Here is a 19,975-nt window from a genome sequence, read left to right as displayed (position 1 = left end):
TAGAAAGAGACCCACAATGACAAAAAAACTCTAAACAAAACAACAACAACAAAGAACTTAATAGAATTTCCATTCTTTTAGATTTACTTTCCACCCATCACTTGGATTGAATCAGTCTTTCTCTAGGGGCAGAGGTGTAAAGACCCATTACCAAAATCACTCCATTCCTGAAAGCCTATTAAAAAATAGAGCGCTTTTTGGAATATGTTGGAAGGATAATTTGTGCCTCAAAAAGAAATAAAATATTTAAGCAATCTGCTATCTACCCACTATGTTTTAGACTGTAATTGCCCATAACAATGTTTACGTATCTTATAGCATGATCCAAATGATACCATTTCTCCGTCTCTATCTGATTCAAAATAAGCCATCCTGACACAAATACTTAAATATAGAATAAATATTTCATTGTTAATATGTGCTTCTTTTAGATGAAATTGGGATCTTAAGGCCACACATCCTTTAAATATGGGTAACCATGACAAGTCTTAAGTAAAAAAAAGCAGCAGCAGGCAGGAAATAGAATAAACCATCATTATAAAAGGTCCTATAACAAAACTGAAAGAGTTTTTCCTCTAAAGCCAATTACTTCTCATATTTGGCTCAAAGTCCTCTCAAAATGACATCTGAGCCTTTTTAAAAATGTAGAAAGGAATACATATTGTAAAAATTCCATCAACTCCACCAAATTCTATCCGTTGAAATATTACTGTTAAAGATGAATCCTAAGATACCTTCCACTGCAAGAGTAGAAATATAGTTCTATTTTCTTTAAAACAACACATAAGAAAAAAAAAAAGAAGAAGGAAAAGGATAAGAAGGAAGAGCAGAAAAAAGAGGAGAAAGCAGAAAAAAGAGGAGAAAGCACAAAAAACAAAAAGAGATCATTTTATATGAGGAAAAAGATAAATGACAAAATAAAAAGAAGAAACACCTGGAAAGTATTAAAAACTAAGAAGCTCTTGGGCATGACACTATAATTTGAGTCCTGCCATCTCATCACATGAAATAAATACAGGGTAAATGATGGCTAAATGCTAAGTGTTATGGTCCCACTGTATCGAAGCAACGCAACACAACACAGCAGTACTATGACCTAGACTGAAGGAGGTGTTCGCCTTCAAGGAATTAAAAACATTCATGATCAATTCCTATTTTTATTTATCATTTCATTAGAACTATAAATTGAAGAGCAATAGTCTATTTTAAGATAGAAAAATTCGAGAGATGCCTGAGTGGCTCAGTTGGTTAAGTGGCTGTCCTCGGCTCAGGTCATGTTGGGATGGAGTCCCGCATTGGGCTCCTTGCTCAGCAGGGAGCCTGCTTCTCCCTTTGCCTGCTCTGCCTGCCACTCCCCCTGCTTGTGCTTGCGCGCTCTCTCAATCTCTCTCTCTCTGACAAATAAAAAAAAATCTTTAAAAAATTAAAAAAAAAAAAAAAAGAAAAACTCGAGTATAATTTGTCTAAACAGGGAAGGCAAATAGCATAGGGGTCATGTGTTTAAGTTCCAGGGTTAGACTCCCAAGGTCTAAAAGTCCTGGTTCTAGCATTTAACTAGATACACGGCCAGGGGCAAATTACTTAACCTCCCCAAGCCAGGCTTTCTCTTGTCTAAAATGAATTTAATCAGAGCACCTAAAGGACAGGGTAGTGTTAGGGGTTACGGGAGAGAACCCTATACCGTAGCTACCACAGTACCTGTAATACAACTAGTACTCAGTAGATGTTAGCCATTAATATACTAACAACAACAAAAAATGGCCTGTGATAACAAAAACCCAGGCCTCTTGACTCCAAGGATATTTTTTTCGTCAGAACTGCTGCTCTCTCACATAAGACATTTTCTTTTACAGAGTGAGATAGAGGCAATTCAATGAATTAACAGTACACTTTTTCTCCGAGGACTGTGCAATAGATACAGTATCGCCTTCTAAAGAGTCCAAGATGTTATTTTGTTTCATAAAACTTTCCAGAATAAAAATGTGACTACCATGTAACTATGCATTAAAATCTTATTATAATTATATATTAGGAAACTAACTGAAAGGCACAATAACTGAAAGGCACAATAAGAACTCATAATTACTTTCAATTTCTCTATCGAGTCTCTGGAGAAGGTTTTACAAGCTGCATCAATTTCCTTTCCTATGACACCAAGAATGGATTCCTGTTCAGTCTCCAGGCAAAGAAGTTGATCCTTGAGCTGCAATCTGGCCTCTTCCATCCTCCTTAAGTGCTCTTCTTCATTGCTTATATGCTTTTCCTAGAACATCGATAAGAAAAACAGAAGTTAATTATTAAGTAAACGCAAGAAACACTTATAATATCTGTACAGCCAACACAAAGGAGTGTAGTAGAAAACAGATCTGACTCGGTCAGGCTTCTCACTTCACTAAAATGAAACAGTTTTGCCTACTCATCAACTGAGGTCAAGTTACAGAGAATTCAGAAAAAGGGCACTGAGTGAGTGGATACTTGGCAAAGAAAATTAAAGTAATTCTGTAACCAAAAGAAAATGAAGTTTAAAAAAAATCCTTTACATTTTAATAACATAATGCCATTAATGTACTGGAGAGTAAAAGCTGATGCCACGAGCAGACTTTGAGCTTTCAATAAATATTAGTGAAACACTAGAAAAAGTAAAATATAAAATAAGATGTTAGTTTCTTCATTTCAGAAAAAAATACCTATTACTACTTTATCTCATCAAAACAGTTTGTTTTTTTAAGGATTTTATTTATTTATTTGACAGAGAGAGACAGCCAGTGAGAGAGGGAACACAAGCAGGGGGAGTGGGAGAGGAAGAAGCAGGCTCCTAGTGGAGGAGCCTGATGTGGGGCTCGATCCCAGAGCACCAGGATCACGCCCTGAGCCGAAGGCAGACGCCTAACGACTGCGCCACCCAGGTGCCCCAAAACACAGTTTTTAAAATGTCTAAGTTTTCAAATGCAGTCATACTGCATAAACGCTTTGAGTCATGTAAATTTGATAAAAGCAAGATGGAAGTACTTCTCAAGTAAGCAAATATATTTAATGAAAAGAGGTTTCTTTTTTTTTTTTTTTTAAGATTTTATTTATTTATTCGACAGAGAGAGACAGCCAGAGAGAGAGGGAACACAAGCAGGGGGAGTGGGAGAGGAAGAAGCAGGGTCCCAGCGGAGCAGAGAGCCTGACGCGGGGCTTGATCCCAGGACCCTGGGATCACGCCCTGAGCTGAAGGCAGACCCTTAATGACTGAGCCACCCAGGTGCCCCAGAAAAGAGGTTTCTAAGAATCCTTTAAGAGACTACAAAGACTTGGGAGCCCCCCTCTAGGCAAAGTAAGTCTCAATCATGATTGCACAATTTTATTACTAGAGAAATTCTAGTGGTGTAGCAAAGACCTGAAAGAAAGTAACAGAACCACTAGAATTTTAAGTATAAACAATGGCCCCAAAAGTCATGGTGGCTGGCTACCTTTGCTTTCACTCATTACACAGTAACCTGATCATTCTTTACCTACCCTAGTAACACAAGCAGGAAGATTATATGGTCAAAAACCCCAGCTTGAAATTAAAATAACAAAGAGATCCATCCGCTCAAGGAAAGCTAATCATGAAAGGAAAGACAACATTTTAGCAGAATCATATTTCCTTTCAACTCAAATTACTTTTTAAAAAAATGAATGAAACACCCTCTGCCCAAAAGAGAGTCCTTTCACAAACTGTCTTCTACCCTTCCCTCCAGCTTCATACCTCCCTCCTTCCCACTCTCTCATATGTCAACTACTTGCAGCTTCTCAAATATGCCTTCATATGTCTCTCCAACCACATCTAATGTGTACAACACTGCCTGAAGCTGCACGATTTGAAAATGGGGCTGGTAGCTAAGACACAGCATTTATCCTGATGACTACATCCTCCCGGTCTGTACCTCAGCTTTGTAACCTTAGGAACTGGATCTTCTTTTCCTTTTGGTACCCTGAGTGGAGTCATCTTTAAGCCCACAAGAGACTAATGGACAAATCAGAATGCCACTCAATTAACTACATCAGTTTACAATGAGAGCCATAACTGCCATATGGATCAGAATGTTCGTGTCAGCATAACCAGTACATTTTCTCCCTGCAGGCCAATCTGGATGGGAAGGCAAATTATAATCAGAATGTTGCTTAATGAATAGGAAACTGGAGCGAGGGGAGTTTGTTTTATGAAACAATTTATGAACGGCATCACGCTAATGGCAGCCTGGCGTGTCCATCGACACATCAGGGATTTACAAACCACAATAAGTGTTCCATTCTCCTGGGCAGTGTTTGGATGGAAACTGAAGTACATCTCCCTAACTTTCTTCTTTGTTCACATTCAGTTTCTGCCCAAACACTCCCTCCCGATTGATAAGGCATCTCTTTAGAGATATTGATATCTTCAAAGTCTTGCTCTCATCTAGGAGCCTTTCTGAAAAATTAACATCGTGGCTCTGAACAACATTTGATGATTTTAAAGCTTACTTACTAGAAAGCAACCCTCCTGTCAAGTCCCTAGGTGAGGATACTCACTCCTGTACTGTTGGCTACGTAAGTACCACCTATACTTCCTGTCCTTCAAATTTTATCCTTCAAGACTTAGTCTCCTTTCTTCACTGATTTCCCAAAGCAGAATGTTCCCAGAGCATATTATGTATATCACAGTTTAAAAAAAAAAATTATCAAGCTGTAATATAATTGTTTTTGCACCAGCCTCCCTCAATAAACTGCTAATTTCAGGAGACTGCAAAACATGCTTATAGTCATCTTTAAACTCCCCAACTTTGTTGAATAGTGATTTAAAATTTTTCAAAGACTCAAACACTGGAGAGATCATTTCATCAATGACCATGCAGACCTATATACACCCAGAAGCTATTGAGGTGTGCTTGGAGGTTCCTTCTATGCATACATAGAGCTCCAGACTGCAGCTGTATTCTCACTGGTGTGATATTATTAAAGAAAATACTCAGTTGATATTACTGAAGTATTTAGAGGACAACTGTTGATATTCTAAACCCAGATAATTCACAATGATGTTCTAACTGTTCTTTCTTTTCTCATTTCCCTCAGAGCCAGCTTTCTTCTATCCACTATCACTTTTTAAGAATACAAAACTAGGGGCGCCTGGGTGGCTCAGTCGTTAAGCATCTGCCTTCGGCTCAGGGCTTGATCCCGGAGTCCTGGAATCGAGCCTCACATCAGGCTCCTCTGCTGGGAGCCTGCTTCTTCCTCTCCCACTCCCCCTGCTTATGTTCCCTCTCTCGCTGGCTGTCTCTCTCTCTCTGTTAAATAAATAAATAAAATCTTTTAAAAAAATTAAGAATACAAAACTAATTCTGTATTTTGATATTCCTAAAAATGTTGATACTGTCAGAAAAGGCTCTATAAATTCAATCTCTTTAGCAAAGACTGAAAACTTCATTATTCACTCTGCTATATTCTATGAGATAGGCCACAAGCCATGTCTAACCAACTTCCCTTTGAAGTAAAGCTCACAGAACTATGAACTCACATGGACCTCTGCGATCAATAGGTCCAACTACCATGTTTCAGAAACAGCTCTATACGTGGAACAAGCACAGCTAATTCTGAGGGAGAAGTGGGAAACTGGCTGACATTAATCCAATCATCCTGTCTGATTTGAGGGTATATGGATTAATAAGGGGAGATGAAAATATTTAGGCACTATGATGACTATTCCCTGGTTCTCTAGTGAATTCAGAAGAAGTAATTCTACAACAAGATTAATCAAAAGCCATCATATTTCTATAGAACTAGAGGTAACTCAAGGCACTTTAGAGACTATTTAGAAATGTGGAAAAGTGGTTTGTAGCACAATGGTTAGGGTGTTGGACTTCTGGAAATATGGAAGTCCATATTCAATGGACTTGAAGTCCATTGAATGAAGTCCAACTTCAATATTTCAGCATGAATGGACACAAATGTCTGGGTCTTGGGAACATAAAAGGAGCTTCTCTGTGCAGGAGAGGATGGGGTTAAAGAGATAGATACAGATGAAGCTGACTATAGCAGTCTACATGATCCAAAAAGAAAGATATCCTAGACCATGACTGAGTTTGAGAAAGAACCTTAGAGAACAAACTCAACCGTAAATTACACAAATGAGGAAATCAAAGTTCAGACAGACTAAATAACTCGACTAAAGTTAAAGAGGCCATAACCCTTAACTTTAGTCCCCTGGTTCCAGACTAAGTGCTCTCTATTAAAATGCCAGATAAGTTGGGTTCTTAAAATTGGAATTTAGAAAGCCAATGTGAAAAACTCAGGAAAGTTATCAGCAGGTTATGTGGGGACTAATATAGCCTTAAAATAGAAAGAACAGGGGCGTCTGGATGGCACAGTGGTTAAGCGTCTGCCTTCGGCTCAGGGCGTGATCCCGGCATTATGGGATAGAGCCCCACATCAGGCTCCTCCGCTATGAGCCTGCTTCTTCCTCTCCCACTCCCCCTGCTTGTGTTCCCTCTCTCGCTGGCTGTCTCTATCTCTGTCAAATAAATAAACTAAAAAAAAAAAAAAAAGTAAAAAGAATAACAAAAAAATACTTCTGAATGAACATAGTTACAAAGGAAATATGTGACATATTGGGAAATTCAGAACAAACCAAAAAAAAAAAAAAAAAGAGAGAGAGAGAGGAAAAAAAACCATCAAGCATGCATAACATGGCTAAACTTTTAGGGGCTATCCATCTAAACTGGAGATGTACCCTATGTACACATAAAATCTAATCTTGGCATTTTTTAGTCAAAATGTATACTAATCACACAGTAAGCAAGGTACAGTTCCACTGTTAAGAGAGCAAAGATTTTATGAAGCTTCCATTTCAGGACAGGAAATGCTTACACTGTTCACATTTGTGTCTAAAGTAAATAGAAAAAAAAATACTGCTTACAATCTCATCAAGCACACATATGTGCACACATACAATGTTGACTGGCTTCATCAATGGACCTGTAATTCAAAGTATGAGAAATGTTCCTCTAATTATATATTTATGTTACAGCACACTCTTTACAACTCAGAACATTCACTTTACCAAAGGCTGTAAAGATTATAAGAAGACACAATCTTAACGGAAATAGAACTTCAATAAAACTAGAGCATGTCTAAAACGTTATCTCCTTGGCAAAAGTTTATGAGATTCCTTCAATGTCTTAAGAGTTCCAGAAGAGCCACTTTATTTCTGATATGGTTATTATGGGACATGAAAACAGTTCTTCACATACCTTAAAAGAAAGATTTTAGCAAATAAACACAGTATGCTTAAATAAATCATTAATTACAAAGCTACTGTTGTTCCTTTATTGAAAATTCACTTGAATAAGCAAATAAGACAATATTTCAGCCCCCAGGCCATCTTTAATACATCAGCAGTGGGTACGGGAAAGATAGGATGAGAGGCAGAAAGAGATATTAAAGGCTGGGGTTAAAACAAACATAGCGTAATTCAAAGTTATTGGAAGCATGGCATGTTGAAACTATAGGCCAGCACACATCACCTAAAAAGTTTTGAGAAAGAATACTTCTGTAACTCAAGATGACTGCTATGCCTAAGCCTTAAATCCAGGACACTAGCATTACAAGGCAAATTATGAAACTACCCTGAACAAAAATTGGATCTGTCTGGAAGCCATTTATCTAACTCTCTAAAGAAAGCTCACATTACTTATGCCAACAGAGTTGACTCAGCTACAAGGAAGTTAAGTTACAGTGAAATGCCAACCAAGGCAGAAACTGCAGAACAACTAAAAGAGAAGGATCTACTGTGGATATTACAGGGTATCTGAGAAGAGTTTAATCTAGAAAATTACCACTCTGCAGTTCAAACTGTCTTACAAAACAGGAAGCAAATAAATAAACAAATAAAACATTAAGTCTTGGTCACACCATAACTACTTATTGCAAACGCATTTCTTTAAAATACAAGATTTTATATGATGCTGCATTTTTTAAATTCAAAGTATGGCTATATATTAAATGTTCAGACTGGTATTTAAAAATAAAACAAACAAACAAACAAAAAAAACAAAGCAGCATCCAAAATCAACAGTTCAGATCAGTTTGAAAAAGTCTCCATGTATCCAACCTATGTATATCTTTTGCCCTCAGTGAACCCAGCACTACTCAGGAATAAAGAGGACAACGGAAGGTCATAAACTGAATTTTTTACCCATTATAAAAGTGCAGTAACATGCATTTCCTTCCTCATCCACGCAGATATTATAACAACAGATAACTTGAGCTCTTAAGAATAATAGGAACATCTGCCCCTTCTCTTGCCCCCAAGGCACTTTATAGGAGCTTCCCCTAGGGTTCCTACTACTTTGTGTGTCTTTTATGTCTGTCTCCTTACCAGACTGAATTCCTATTGGGTAGAGATCTTATTCTTTATTTAAACATCCCAGTATCTAGCAGAGTGTCTCACATAGCAGTCAATCAATAAGTCTTTCTGAAACATATATACCCTTTTTTGTTCCATTCGTTCTGTGAGCATTTTTTGTATATGCTCTATGGGCCAAGCAGAATAGACCCCGACTATATGACAATGAAAAAAACAGAATCTCTGAACTCAAATGACTTCTTGTGTTTCTGTAAGTTTGCTTTTGCAATAAATTAATCAGTAAACTCATTGAGGGCAATCATCTTGTCAGTTAACAGGTTATTGTAAACGGCAAGGCCAGTTGATGTCACAAGAGCTAGGGCACTGCCAGTAGTAAGAAGCAATCAGATGCAGAGTAAGTTTTAAGGATAGAACCAGTAAGATCTGCTAATGAATTAAGTATGGATCCATGTGTGAGTGAATGACATGGTTCTTTATATGTATTTAATAAGCAAAAGAACACTGTAATTCCTACTAGAAGATTTCCTAAAATAAAAGGGCTAGTATTTTGTGGGTTAGATACTCTTTTTTCTCCTCTGTAAGTAGATGCTTTACACTATTTCCTTCAAAGAAGAGGAAGAAGTTACAATTAATAGTATGCTAAGAATAAGAAGTAAGAGCATCAGTAAAACAGTAGAGCTAATAGAAAAAAAGTAAGGCATAATTAGAACACTGGATATATGATTTGATACACATTAAAATTGGGGTATGAAAGATTTTCCAATCCATAACCTAGTTTTAGGCAGGCGCAGGAAAGTTATCCATAAAACAAAAACCAAAAAAATGCAAATTCAGATTTAAACTTCTAACCCCACTTAAGGAAATTATTCTTGCCTCAGGCATTTTACTATCTTTTTCTAGGAGAATATTGAGCAATACAAAGATCATTGGCAGCATAATCAGAAAGGTGTCAGGATATGTACTGGATACATTCCTAGAAATTAATATTCAAAGTTGGAAACAAAAATACCGCTAAAGGGTATTTTATGCATTCATTAAGTTTTAGGACCATTTTGCAATTATTATGTATTTCTCTTAAGTCGAATGCTAGGAAACAGAAATAACGTTGTTATTTAAAATCAGCCACTTTTGATGCATTTCTATTTCTGAAACAAAATATGGACAAGGAAACAAACAACTAGAGTTTTAAATTATGCATTTGGAACGAACATTGTTTAATTTTCAAAAGAAAAAAATGTATCATTCATCACCAGAGAAATGTTTATAAGCTTACAGTGTCTTTAAAAACCATCAGCATTTCTTCTCTTTTTTTTTTCTTAAAAGATACTTAAGCATGTGTTTGTTCTTATGAAATAATATGGGAAAACATGTTTAAGAACAAATTTCCAAATAATATAACTTATGTAAACAATGAGTACCTTCTGGTTATTTTCCTAAAATTTACAGAATATTGCTCATTTGACATTAAATGACAAAATGGAGAGAGTCACTTTAAATTGTGATTTAAAAAAAGAAGAAGAAGAACAAAACCTCACTTAAAACAGACCTGGACATTCATTTTATGCTCCCTTTTAGGGTCTACCAAAGCAAGCAAGCTAGGACTACCTAACTCCTGACAAAGCACTGAAACAGATATAATATAGAACACTTCATGCAACCTATTTCCCTTGGCTTTCCACACCACAACCAACTGCATGTACCATTATTTAGCCTAACTCCTACACTATGGGTATCACTCACAATCTCAAAATTAAATGAAATCAAACTAACAGTACAGGATTTTAAAGGAAAGTATTCAAGAAAACTACTTTCCTTTCAAGCCCTTGTAGTTTTCATCCACTTGATGAATTAAGGATAAAATGCCATGCTTCTCAAATCAAGTCCAAATCAGAGATGGAAAAGATGTAAACTTTGACCTCATTCATTATATTCATTTAAAATCAACTTCTTTGATTCTAAACAGTTGGTAGAAAAGTCACTGCCAAGGAACAGAGTTTGAAAATGGCTTCTCCACACTTATGTTCCATTTTGGAAAGTAAAGACCACATGTACTTCTATACAGCCTTTATTTCTAGCCCCGTCCTCTGCCACAGCTCTATGTATAACTGTCTCCCACCCCCCATCAATGCATAGTCACTTCACCATTGCATTCTAAACCTGTTTCTTAAAATCTGGCATAGTGTTTCATACATGGTAAGTACTCTGATGTTTCAGCCAACTCTCTGTAAGAGTCAAGGACTACTCTGGACTTAATGACTATAAGTGATTCAATTAAAAGCACTTTATAATAACAAATACAAAATTTATAATTTTACCTTTAATTTGACCATCTTATAATCTTCATTGCTTTTTTTTTTTTTTAAGATAACCACAATCTCACAGGAAATTACTCATAACATCTTAGTCAGTGTTTATATAGAGTATAAATTAACACATGGTAGCTACAGCTTTATTCTCTTTATTCTACTCACAATATTTAAAATAGATGAAGCACCAAAGAAAGAATAAGTCCTGCCTAAAAATGGCCTAAAGTATAAACACTAAACACTAAAGTAAATGAAATAAATCAACAGCTCACTTGCTTCTATTTCTTTCTTGCGGTTCTGGAAAAAAAAAATTAAAATCAGAGAATTCTGTCTGCTACAAGGAGTTCTTAGTAAAAAAAATACGGAACTGTGATTTTGCAAAGTAGTGAATACTTTATAGAATAGACAGCTGACAATCATATATATTTTTCCACATGATGATAAGTACCAATCCTAAACAGATGGTCACATTAGAACCAAAACACAAAATTAAACAACACTGATTCATTTTTTCCTGCCACTGATATATTTTATGTGGCAATATCAGGTTTTAATTAGATTTTTCTAACAAAATCACTGATCTGATGACTTCTTTTCCAAAATTGGTGTCAAGCTAAAAAATAAAAGAGTATATGGTAATCTGTTGAATATAATAACCCTAAATTTAAATTCAACACTATGATTTCAATGAAAAGATATAAATGTGAGTCATTTTACTGGCAGTCAATAAAGGGAAAAAAATAAAAGGAATTTGTGCTCATATCCTGTTTCCACCACAAGCTATGCAATGTTGGGCAAGTCACTGTATTATACTCTCAACCTCAGTTTCCACCATCTGTAAAAATGGGCATCATAATTACATTTGCAAATGAGAATTGCGATTTTTCAAAGATCCATATTTTGTGTAAGAAAAATATCTCCCCTAAGTGTTTTTATCCAATACAATCGTAGCTTTAAAATATGTTGCTAGGTATCACTTCACAAATAATTGGAATAAAGCATTTCATGGGAAGGAACAAAAATACATGTGTATGAATCCTGATCTACTCAACACTTAGGTTCCTATAAACCGCTATAGCCTTGGATGTTACAAAATCTGAGGCCTTAAGGTGTCTCCTAATTGTGTCATCACAGTTTCTCATCTCCTGAAAGAATAACAGAAAAAAAGTCCTGAGAGAATTCAGTATACTACATAAATTAGCAATAATTAATTGTATGAGCTAGTTAATTAAGAATCCTAGATACCTATATAATCTATATACTGGTTCTTATAGATTCTGGTACAACAGAAAAAAAAAATAGAATTGGTAAACCTGATTCCTCTATCCATTCTACCAAATGGACAGCTGGGAGCACTTGGGCAAGTCTATTAACTCTTTGGGCCAGACCTGCCTCATCTATAAAAGAAGGTGGTGGAGGGTTAATATTGTTTAAGGTTCTTTTATATCTCAGAATTACACTGATGCCAAATGTTTTGGGAAACACCACCTTTGCACAATATTCCAGTGCAATCTTGTAAACACTGAGACACTGCTTATTAAAAATAAAAACCAGCACATAGATTTTTTTGTGGGGCAGAAAAACAAACTACTGAAGAATCATCCAACACTGCCATGACTAGCTATAACCACAAGGTATGTGTACCCTGTGACAGCATCTCTCATAACGGGGGAAGTTCTACATATGGTTGTGATTACGGGTGGATTAAAGGCAAAAAGCAAAATGAGGAGCATGGATACCTCTGGTTTCCTCCAGGTCTGGATATCTAGTAGCAAGAAGCCTGTCTGCAAAATTCTGCTTAGAATTAAATCAGTAACAAATACAAATGAAAGCTCCAAATATGGAAAGTACTGGATCATATAGGACAGAAATTACTTGATCTATAATTTTAAAATAGAAAAGACACAGTAATGTACTCATAAAGAGAATGCCATATTCACCAGATAAAATATTGGGTGTCAAATAAATTTGATTTTGAAAAACGTTCACGGACACAGGTAAATTCAGAACACAAAGCTGTGCATGGTGAATGATCCCAAATGGGATCTGTGTATCTGTGTGTGTAGAAAAGAACCCCGAAAAGAATTCCACCAGAACTCGAATGCAAGAGAGTTAGGTGGTGAGATCACAGGTGAGTTTTTAAACCTTCTATATAAAGTACCCTGCATTATCCAAATGAAAATCGGTTTTATAATTTTAATGTTCCCTTTTAAAGAAGAAAATATTTTTCTAAACATAATTTCAGAATTTATAAAAATGAATATAATCAATAAAATTACTTTCTCTAATATCTGAAAATTAATGTCTTTATTATGTCTACATTGGACATAGGAAAACAATCTCAGAACATTACTATCATTTTTTATGCCATTTTCTCACTGCTTATAAAAATACCTGCCCAAAATATTGTATACATTTTTTCATAAAACAGCCATACTTCCAAAACCTAAGGTTCAGGAGAATAGACACAATATAAACAGAATAATCTACAAACTAATATTCTCTTAATTTTAGACACCATATTTATGTCTAAAATATCATGTAAACATGCTCAAAATTAAAAACCATGTTTAATACTTACACTACAAAATTACTTGGAAAGCTCCACAAAGATGGCCAGTATCATTAGTAAACTCATACCTACTTTAATAAAATTTTTTAAAGTTGGATCAGATATAGGTCTGTATAGATAAGACATTTAAAATCTTCACTATGTAAACTTTGATGCTGACTTGCTGAGCAAAAATGGCTTAATTATATGCTAACTCTTTTGATGATTCAGATTCCAGTGAAACCAATAAAAATATATTTCTGATAAAACAAACAGCATTATGAGTTTCCAGGTAAATGCCAGAAGAATTAAAAAATTAATATTAATAAGATCCTTTTAGAACAAAAGAAGAAATCAAATATTTTCCTTTAAAATTTTAAGCAAAAGGAATAATAAATTTCAATGACACTACAAAGTTCTATCTAACATTGCATGAGAGGTTTTTCCCAGTAAAAAGTTAATAAAGTTTTAAATGCATATGTAAAAATTCTGTGGGTTGCACAATACTTGTGCTCTTTGTCATGTAAAATTGAAAAATAACATTTGATGTTAAAGGAAAATCAGATGTTGGAAAAAATGCATTTTATTACTGCATATCACCACTGAATACATGAGGAAAATATGCTGAAGTTAGTTATTCTGTACATATATACTAACAGCAATCTTCTACTGCTGATTCAGGCTGCTGATGCTCATGGCTTTATATGAATTTTGATGCAATTTTAACATTTCTTAGCTTACCAAGTAATAACACGACAAGAAACAAAGACCTAAAGTAAGCTGTCAAAAAAGTAGCAAGACATTTAAAAAAGAGGGGAAGTGCCACTTATGCCACTAAGATGGGCATGCGAGAATAATGCTGTATTAGGTAAACAAGAAAGGCTTCCCTTTTGATTACAGCAGAATCACATTTGAAACCCCTTCAATCCATAAGACCCCATTTATCAAGTCCATTGTATTGCTTACATAGTAATCTTTGGGCTACAAGTCATGGGGGCTTTTTTTTTTTCACTGAAAATACATTTTCGTCTTGTTTTCTTGTTTTTATTTTCCGCAGTCTGCCCTCCCACATACACACACACACACACACACACACACACACACACACACACTGAATGTACATATACCCATAGGTTATCCATATTTTTTATCTACATATTACACATATGTGCAAGCATGTATGTATGTATACACACACACACACACACCTCTTTCTCCAGAATTTACTTACAAATTACCTACTGTGTATCTGGCTCTGTGCCTGATCTTGGAGATGCAAAAACAATCAAGATTTGGCTCCTGTCCTCAAATAGAAAACATAATTATAAAACTGCCCACTTGTTTGGTTTGCTTAACACACATGCTTTCAATATCACTTGCTAATAGAACTGCCAGCTCTTTTCACAAGGGATCCTCCTTTGTGGGCCATCTGTCTCATGTGATTCAACACAGTCTGGTTCTAAACTTCCAATTTGCATAGTTCTGCAATAATTCTTACTTCCAGTTCCCTGGCCCTTCACTACCTAACATTATTAGACGGACCAGAGGCAGTCAATCAATACTTGCCGATTGGTTGATTGCTTGGCTGAACCACTAATCAGCATTTATTTGGAAACACAACAATAACAAAATAATGGCATTTACTAATTGATAGCTTATTAGATATCGGTTACTCCGCCAGGCACTTTATGTATTTTTTCACATTTAATTCTATAATAGAGGTATCATCATACCTTTTTTAAGATGATAAAACTGAGGCTTTGAGTTTTAAGCAATTGGCTTAAAACCATAATACAGCCAGAAAATGATTTACACTCAACGTTCTGCCCATAGCCACTAATGTTATGCCACCTCTCAGAGAGAAGAGCCCTATCTAGAGACGGTGGGACCCAACAAAATTTTGATTCATAGGTAACCATATACTAAGGCACAGATCAACATGAACAGCTAAGTGAATCCAAAGTACATAATAATCACGTACACAAAAAATAGATCTTAGAGAAAAGCAAGCATATAAGCTACATATACTTATGTTTGTGCGTTTAAGATTATTATATCTTTAAGATTATTTATCAGTTTAGATTCCAGAGACATCTTTTCTCTGCATTAGCACACATTGTCAAGACTCGACTATACAGTTTTAACAGCTGAAAGCGATTTTGTTTTTCATGATCTGGCTAGGAACATTCAGTTGCAGACCCGTGTCTTATCTATACTCAATCCTCCGCACCCAGCACAAGGCCTGACACATACTGGATGCTCAATACATAGCCATGGAATACAATCATTAACTCCTGAAGCTCTGTCATAAGGTGAACGCTCCACTTATACGAACGTGTGATAGCACGTATATATCTAGAACATCACAAATAGAATCAGTGAAGAAACATTTATTTTAAGCAGAACAAGGTAAACTGACATCCCAACATAAGAAATTTTCACCACTATTTTTTAAATGCAAATACGTAAGTATAAAACACGTTAATACACTCTTCTGGCTAGAATTTTAATTATGGAAAAGCTGGAAAATTTAGCATTATCTCCACAGCAACTACACCCTGGCAACAGATACAGTAAATATGTGTGAATACGGGACACACTCAAAACAAAGCATGACATGAGAACTAAATTGCAGCAGTTGTCAAGATTGTAGGCCTATATTTAGCAATGTAATTTAGCACGTTTAATCAAAAACACCAAACTTATATCTTATTTCCTTGATTTTGACAATTACTAGAAAGGTAAAAAAATATACCTATAAAATATAGTGAATTTTTCAGAAAACATAAAGAGGAAAAGATCAGTAAAGCAGTTAAGGAAGTTTTATCCTACAGGTGTGTGAAGCATTTTATGATACCCCACCCAGTGGTGGCACCTTCCTCATACACGTAACCTTGTCAAATACAGGACTCATTTGACCCTGTCTATCTTGTCTTATCCTACTAACATTAAGTACTTCAATGATCATCTTTACATTTGACTTTTATCATACTAAACTATAAATCCTTTTTATAGTCTTCCTTTTATAATCTTCCAAAAAGGAAGTTAGCGGAAGAAAAATATTCTGTCTTCTATTCCTAGTTGACTTTTGCCACAAAAGTAGTGACTCTCTCAAAGTCCCTGGTATTCTACCCAATGCCTGATATATAGCAGATACTCCAAATAAATTCACACATCTACTGAAAGGAAAGCAGTAAGCCTACTAGGAATGTTCCAAGTTTACCAACCTTCTTAAGCTTCAGTCTCTGCAACTGCAAAAATGAGCATAATAGTATCGATTTCATAAAATTACTATAAGCATTAAAAGTGCCTTGCACATAGAGAGCACTTAACTATTACAGTATTTGTTGTGAGCCTCAGTTTCCTCATAGGTTAAAAGGGATCAATAAATCTAACCCAAAGAATTGTGAGAACTGAATGAGCACACATATATAAATCAGCTGGCATAAATACCTCACATACGGCAGGTCCTCAATTAACCAGAATTCCTTTCTTTGCTACCTTGCCTCTGAATTCCTATTTTAAGATCCAGAAGAAATTTAAAAATCATATGTAGTAGAAGGTTAATAGTTGGTTGAAAGAACAAAAATCCAGCATTCTAATAAACTATCATTTTTTGTGTGGCACCAATATAACTTTCCTATGAAAGACTACAATTAGTATTTATTAATACACAAAATAGGGGCACCTGGGTGGCTCAGTTGATCAAGCAACTAATTCTTGATTTCGGCTCAGGTCATGGTCTCAGAGTCCCGAGATCAAGCCCCACATCGGGCTCCATGATCATGAGCATGGAGGCTGCTTCAGATTCTCTTTCTCTCTCTTCCTCTTCCTCTGCCCCTCCCCACCCCCATTTGTGGGTGTGCACTCTCTCTCTAAAAAACATTGCATAAAATATATTCTAGAAGAAATACTGGAAGAAATCTGAATAAGTCTTTAAAATTTGAATTCATTCATATTTTTACCTTTTCTTCTAGCTGGTCCTTCAAAGCCTGATATTTGAGCTTCAGTTTTCTGTTCTCATTTTCATTCTGGGTTAATTCCTCTGTCAGCCTGTCACACTGTGATTTCACCTTCTCTAGCTGACAACGATGGACTTTAGCTGTATTCTTATCTTCTATGCTTTCTGCCTGAGAAAAAGAGGAGAAAAGAAAAAGTCCACTGGCCACAGCCAAATTGTACACCAAACAAGCTACATATTTTATCAGTGGGCAAAAACTTCAAGATTTTGCTCTAAGCATCTGTACATAACATACACACAAAGGAAAGGAAATCCTCCTTGCATTTATTCAATCACTCCTTAGTGCTCACTGAGCACTTACTCAGTGAAAGGATGTACTAGGTGCTGAGATAGCAAATATGAACAGTAAATTGCTAGATGCAGCTACTGATTCTACAACAACGAATGAGAAGTGCTTAACGAAGACAGAAGCAAATACTGTGCCAACCCAAAGTGGGCACCCCAACTCTGCTGAGAAGGAAAGGGGTTGTGAGAGATGTGTCCCAAAAGGGAAATACTATGACCCAGTACTGACTGATCAGTTTCCTCCTCTATAAAAGGAGCTTTACGACATTCCTGTTCAACCTCTCTCCTGGGTTTTATGAAACTGTGTACTTTCAGTACAACAAAATCACTGATCCCACCCAGTAAGGCTGAAAGGATTATGAATTGTAGCATCCAAGAAACTACAAGTAACTGAACTCAAAAAGGAGTTTACCAGTGATTATTATTTCTGTACCAACAGTGTAATAAAGTACCTGGTTTTTTTTTCTTTTTTTAAAAAATATAACCTGAATCAACTTTAAGAAAAAATTAGGAATAATCTATTCTGTGTACAGGATTCAGTAAAGATTTGCCAGGTATGTGAATTTTAAAATTTTTAAAATAACAACGGTGCAAACACTTACTATATGTCAGGCACTGCTCTCAGACCTCTTTGTATAGTTCTTCCTCATTGTGTCCTCACAACAACCCAACCAGAGAGGTACTACTACTGCTTCCTTCTTTTTTGAGGCTGAATCCCAGAGACACTAAAACTTGCCCCAGGATATGTAATGAGTAACTTCAGAGCTAGGATTTGAACCCAGGAATTCTAACGTCCAGGCTTTCAACTACTCCGCCACACTGCCTTTAGGAAGGTACGTTAATCATTTGTAAAAAGCCGCTGGGTACAACTTGGCAGTGTTAACTGGTCACACCTACCAGTTACTAACAGCTTGTAAGCAACTACCTATGATCTGTTTAAAAGGCATGTTTTAATTTCTAAAATATATGTTTCTTTTCTTTTTACAAGTGCATTGTATGTGTGTAATCAGGTATGTAGGAATTCAATCACTGGAATCAATTTCCTGAGAGGAAGTTTTGTCAGCTTTAGACAAAAATCTGTATTATATTCACCTCACAAAATTCACCTAAGACTGGATGCCATTTTAAATTAACAAAGGAATTGATTTTTAATGAGGAATCCTGTTTTCACAACCCAAAAACAAAATTACAAAATAAAGTCTCTCCTCAGGAAAATTGCTCAATTATGATTTTAAGTTTCAATAGAATGCTTTGCCTTTTCTTTATGGCTAATGAAACTCTTGGGTACAGAAGGTTCATTGCCCCTAAGGCCAGGGGCGAACTGGAGTTGGCTCAGGGAGCCTTAAGAACCAGCTGTGCTCCTCTCTTCCCAACACTGTCCCTCTCTGATGCTGTCTTCTTTGATAGCCTGAAATCAAATGGGATCTAGATACAATACTGAACTGGGCAAATGCTACGAATCAGGGTTTCCCCCTTTACCCTTCCGGAGAGCCTATTTTAAAACATTTACCTGCAGGCCAATGCCTAAATCTGACTAAGAACTTACTTCTTGTGGTTTTCTTAGTACATTTACATTTCACTCTAACTTTACAAAGTGATGCTGTACTAGCAAAAACCCTGTGATAAAGACATTACTAGTCCATGTTATCGATGAGGTGAAAAAAGGTTAAGTAACTTGACAAAGATCATATAGCCAGCAAGTAGCAAAAGTACAGAACTCAAATCCTTGGTCTTTTGATTAAAAAAAAAGAAAAAAAAGAAAAAAACCTCTTCCCAATGATTTCTGTTGAAATCATAATGAGGTGATAACCCAATATCTTTCAAATATTAATAGTACGTAGAATATTTAATTAAAATATTTTATATTTAAATTTAGATATAGGCATAAGAAGAGTAGTTCTAGATGGGGAGCACATATAATTCGTATAGAGAAAAAATATGGGTAACATATCAGCATTTATTAGACCCAGAAAAAGTAATAAAGGTGAAGCCAAAAGACAAAGAAATAGAACATTTATAGAGCTACTTGTCCAAAGTCCTCTTGTACAAAATTCAGTATACTAAGTCATCTGTGATGACCATTATTATCAACTCCTTTTAATTAACATAAATAAGTAAAAAGTATAGGATTATGTTAGTGAAATAGCATGAGGTAGGGATTGTTCCTTATGGGCAACTCATTCAGTTTACAGTGAAAGTACTCACAATCTCTGGTTCTCCTTTTAAGTTCTTACGATGCTTTTGTACCACATTAAAGAGTGGTTGAAACACCCCTCCCCTATTTCTGTCTTCCAAATTAAAAAAAAAAAAAAAGCCTAAAATTTTCAAAATATCTAGTACTTTTAAGTTATATATTCTTTACATACAGGTAATTTCTCAAAGCTTTTCTGTCATTTCACTACACATGAATACAAAGCATTTCCTAAAAAAGGATGGGGGAAACCGCC

At 35.7% G+C, this 19,975-nt stretch overlaps 1 protein-coding gene across 3 annotated transcripts in view; it reads right to left on the bottom strand.

The window, feature by feature from the left end:
* The window catches only part of CEP128 (centrosomal protein 128), a 377,231-nt gene that overhangs the window by 225,803 nt on the left and 131,453 nt on the right, over positions 1-19,975 (bottom strand). For all 3 annotated transcript variants that reach the window (XM_040641592.1, XM_040641593.1, XM_040641590.1), the window contains 2 exons: positions 17,188-17,352; positions 2,087-2,263 (listed from right to left, as the gene is read on the bottom strand). In XM_040641592.1, coding sequence (XP_040497526.1) covers positions 2,087-2,263; positions 17,188-17,352 — 342 coding nt within the window. The remainder of the gene's footprint in view (positions 1-2,086; positions 2,264-17,187; positions 17,353-19,975) is intronic.

The sequence above is a fragment of the Ursus maritimus genome, unplaced genomic scaffold, assembly GCF_017311325.1.
Source record: "Ursus maritimus isolate PB19 unplaced genomic scaffold, ASM1731132v1 scaffold_25, whole genome shotgun sequence".
Classification (NCBI taxonomy): domain Eukaryota; kingdom Metazoa; phylum Chordata; class Mammalia; order Carnivora; family Ursidae; genus Ursus; species Ursus maritimus.
This window is presented reverse-complemented; position numbering and strand designations above follow the sequence as displayed.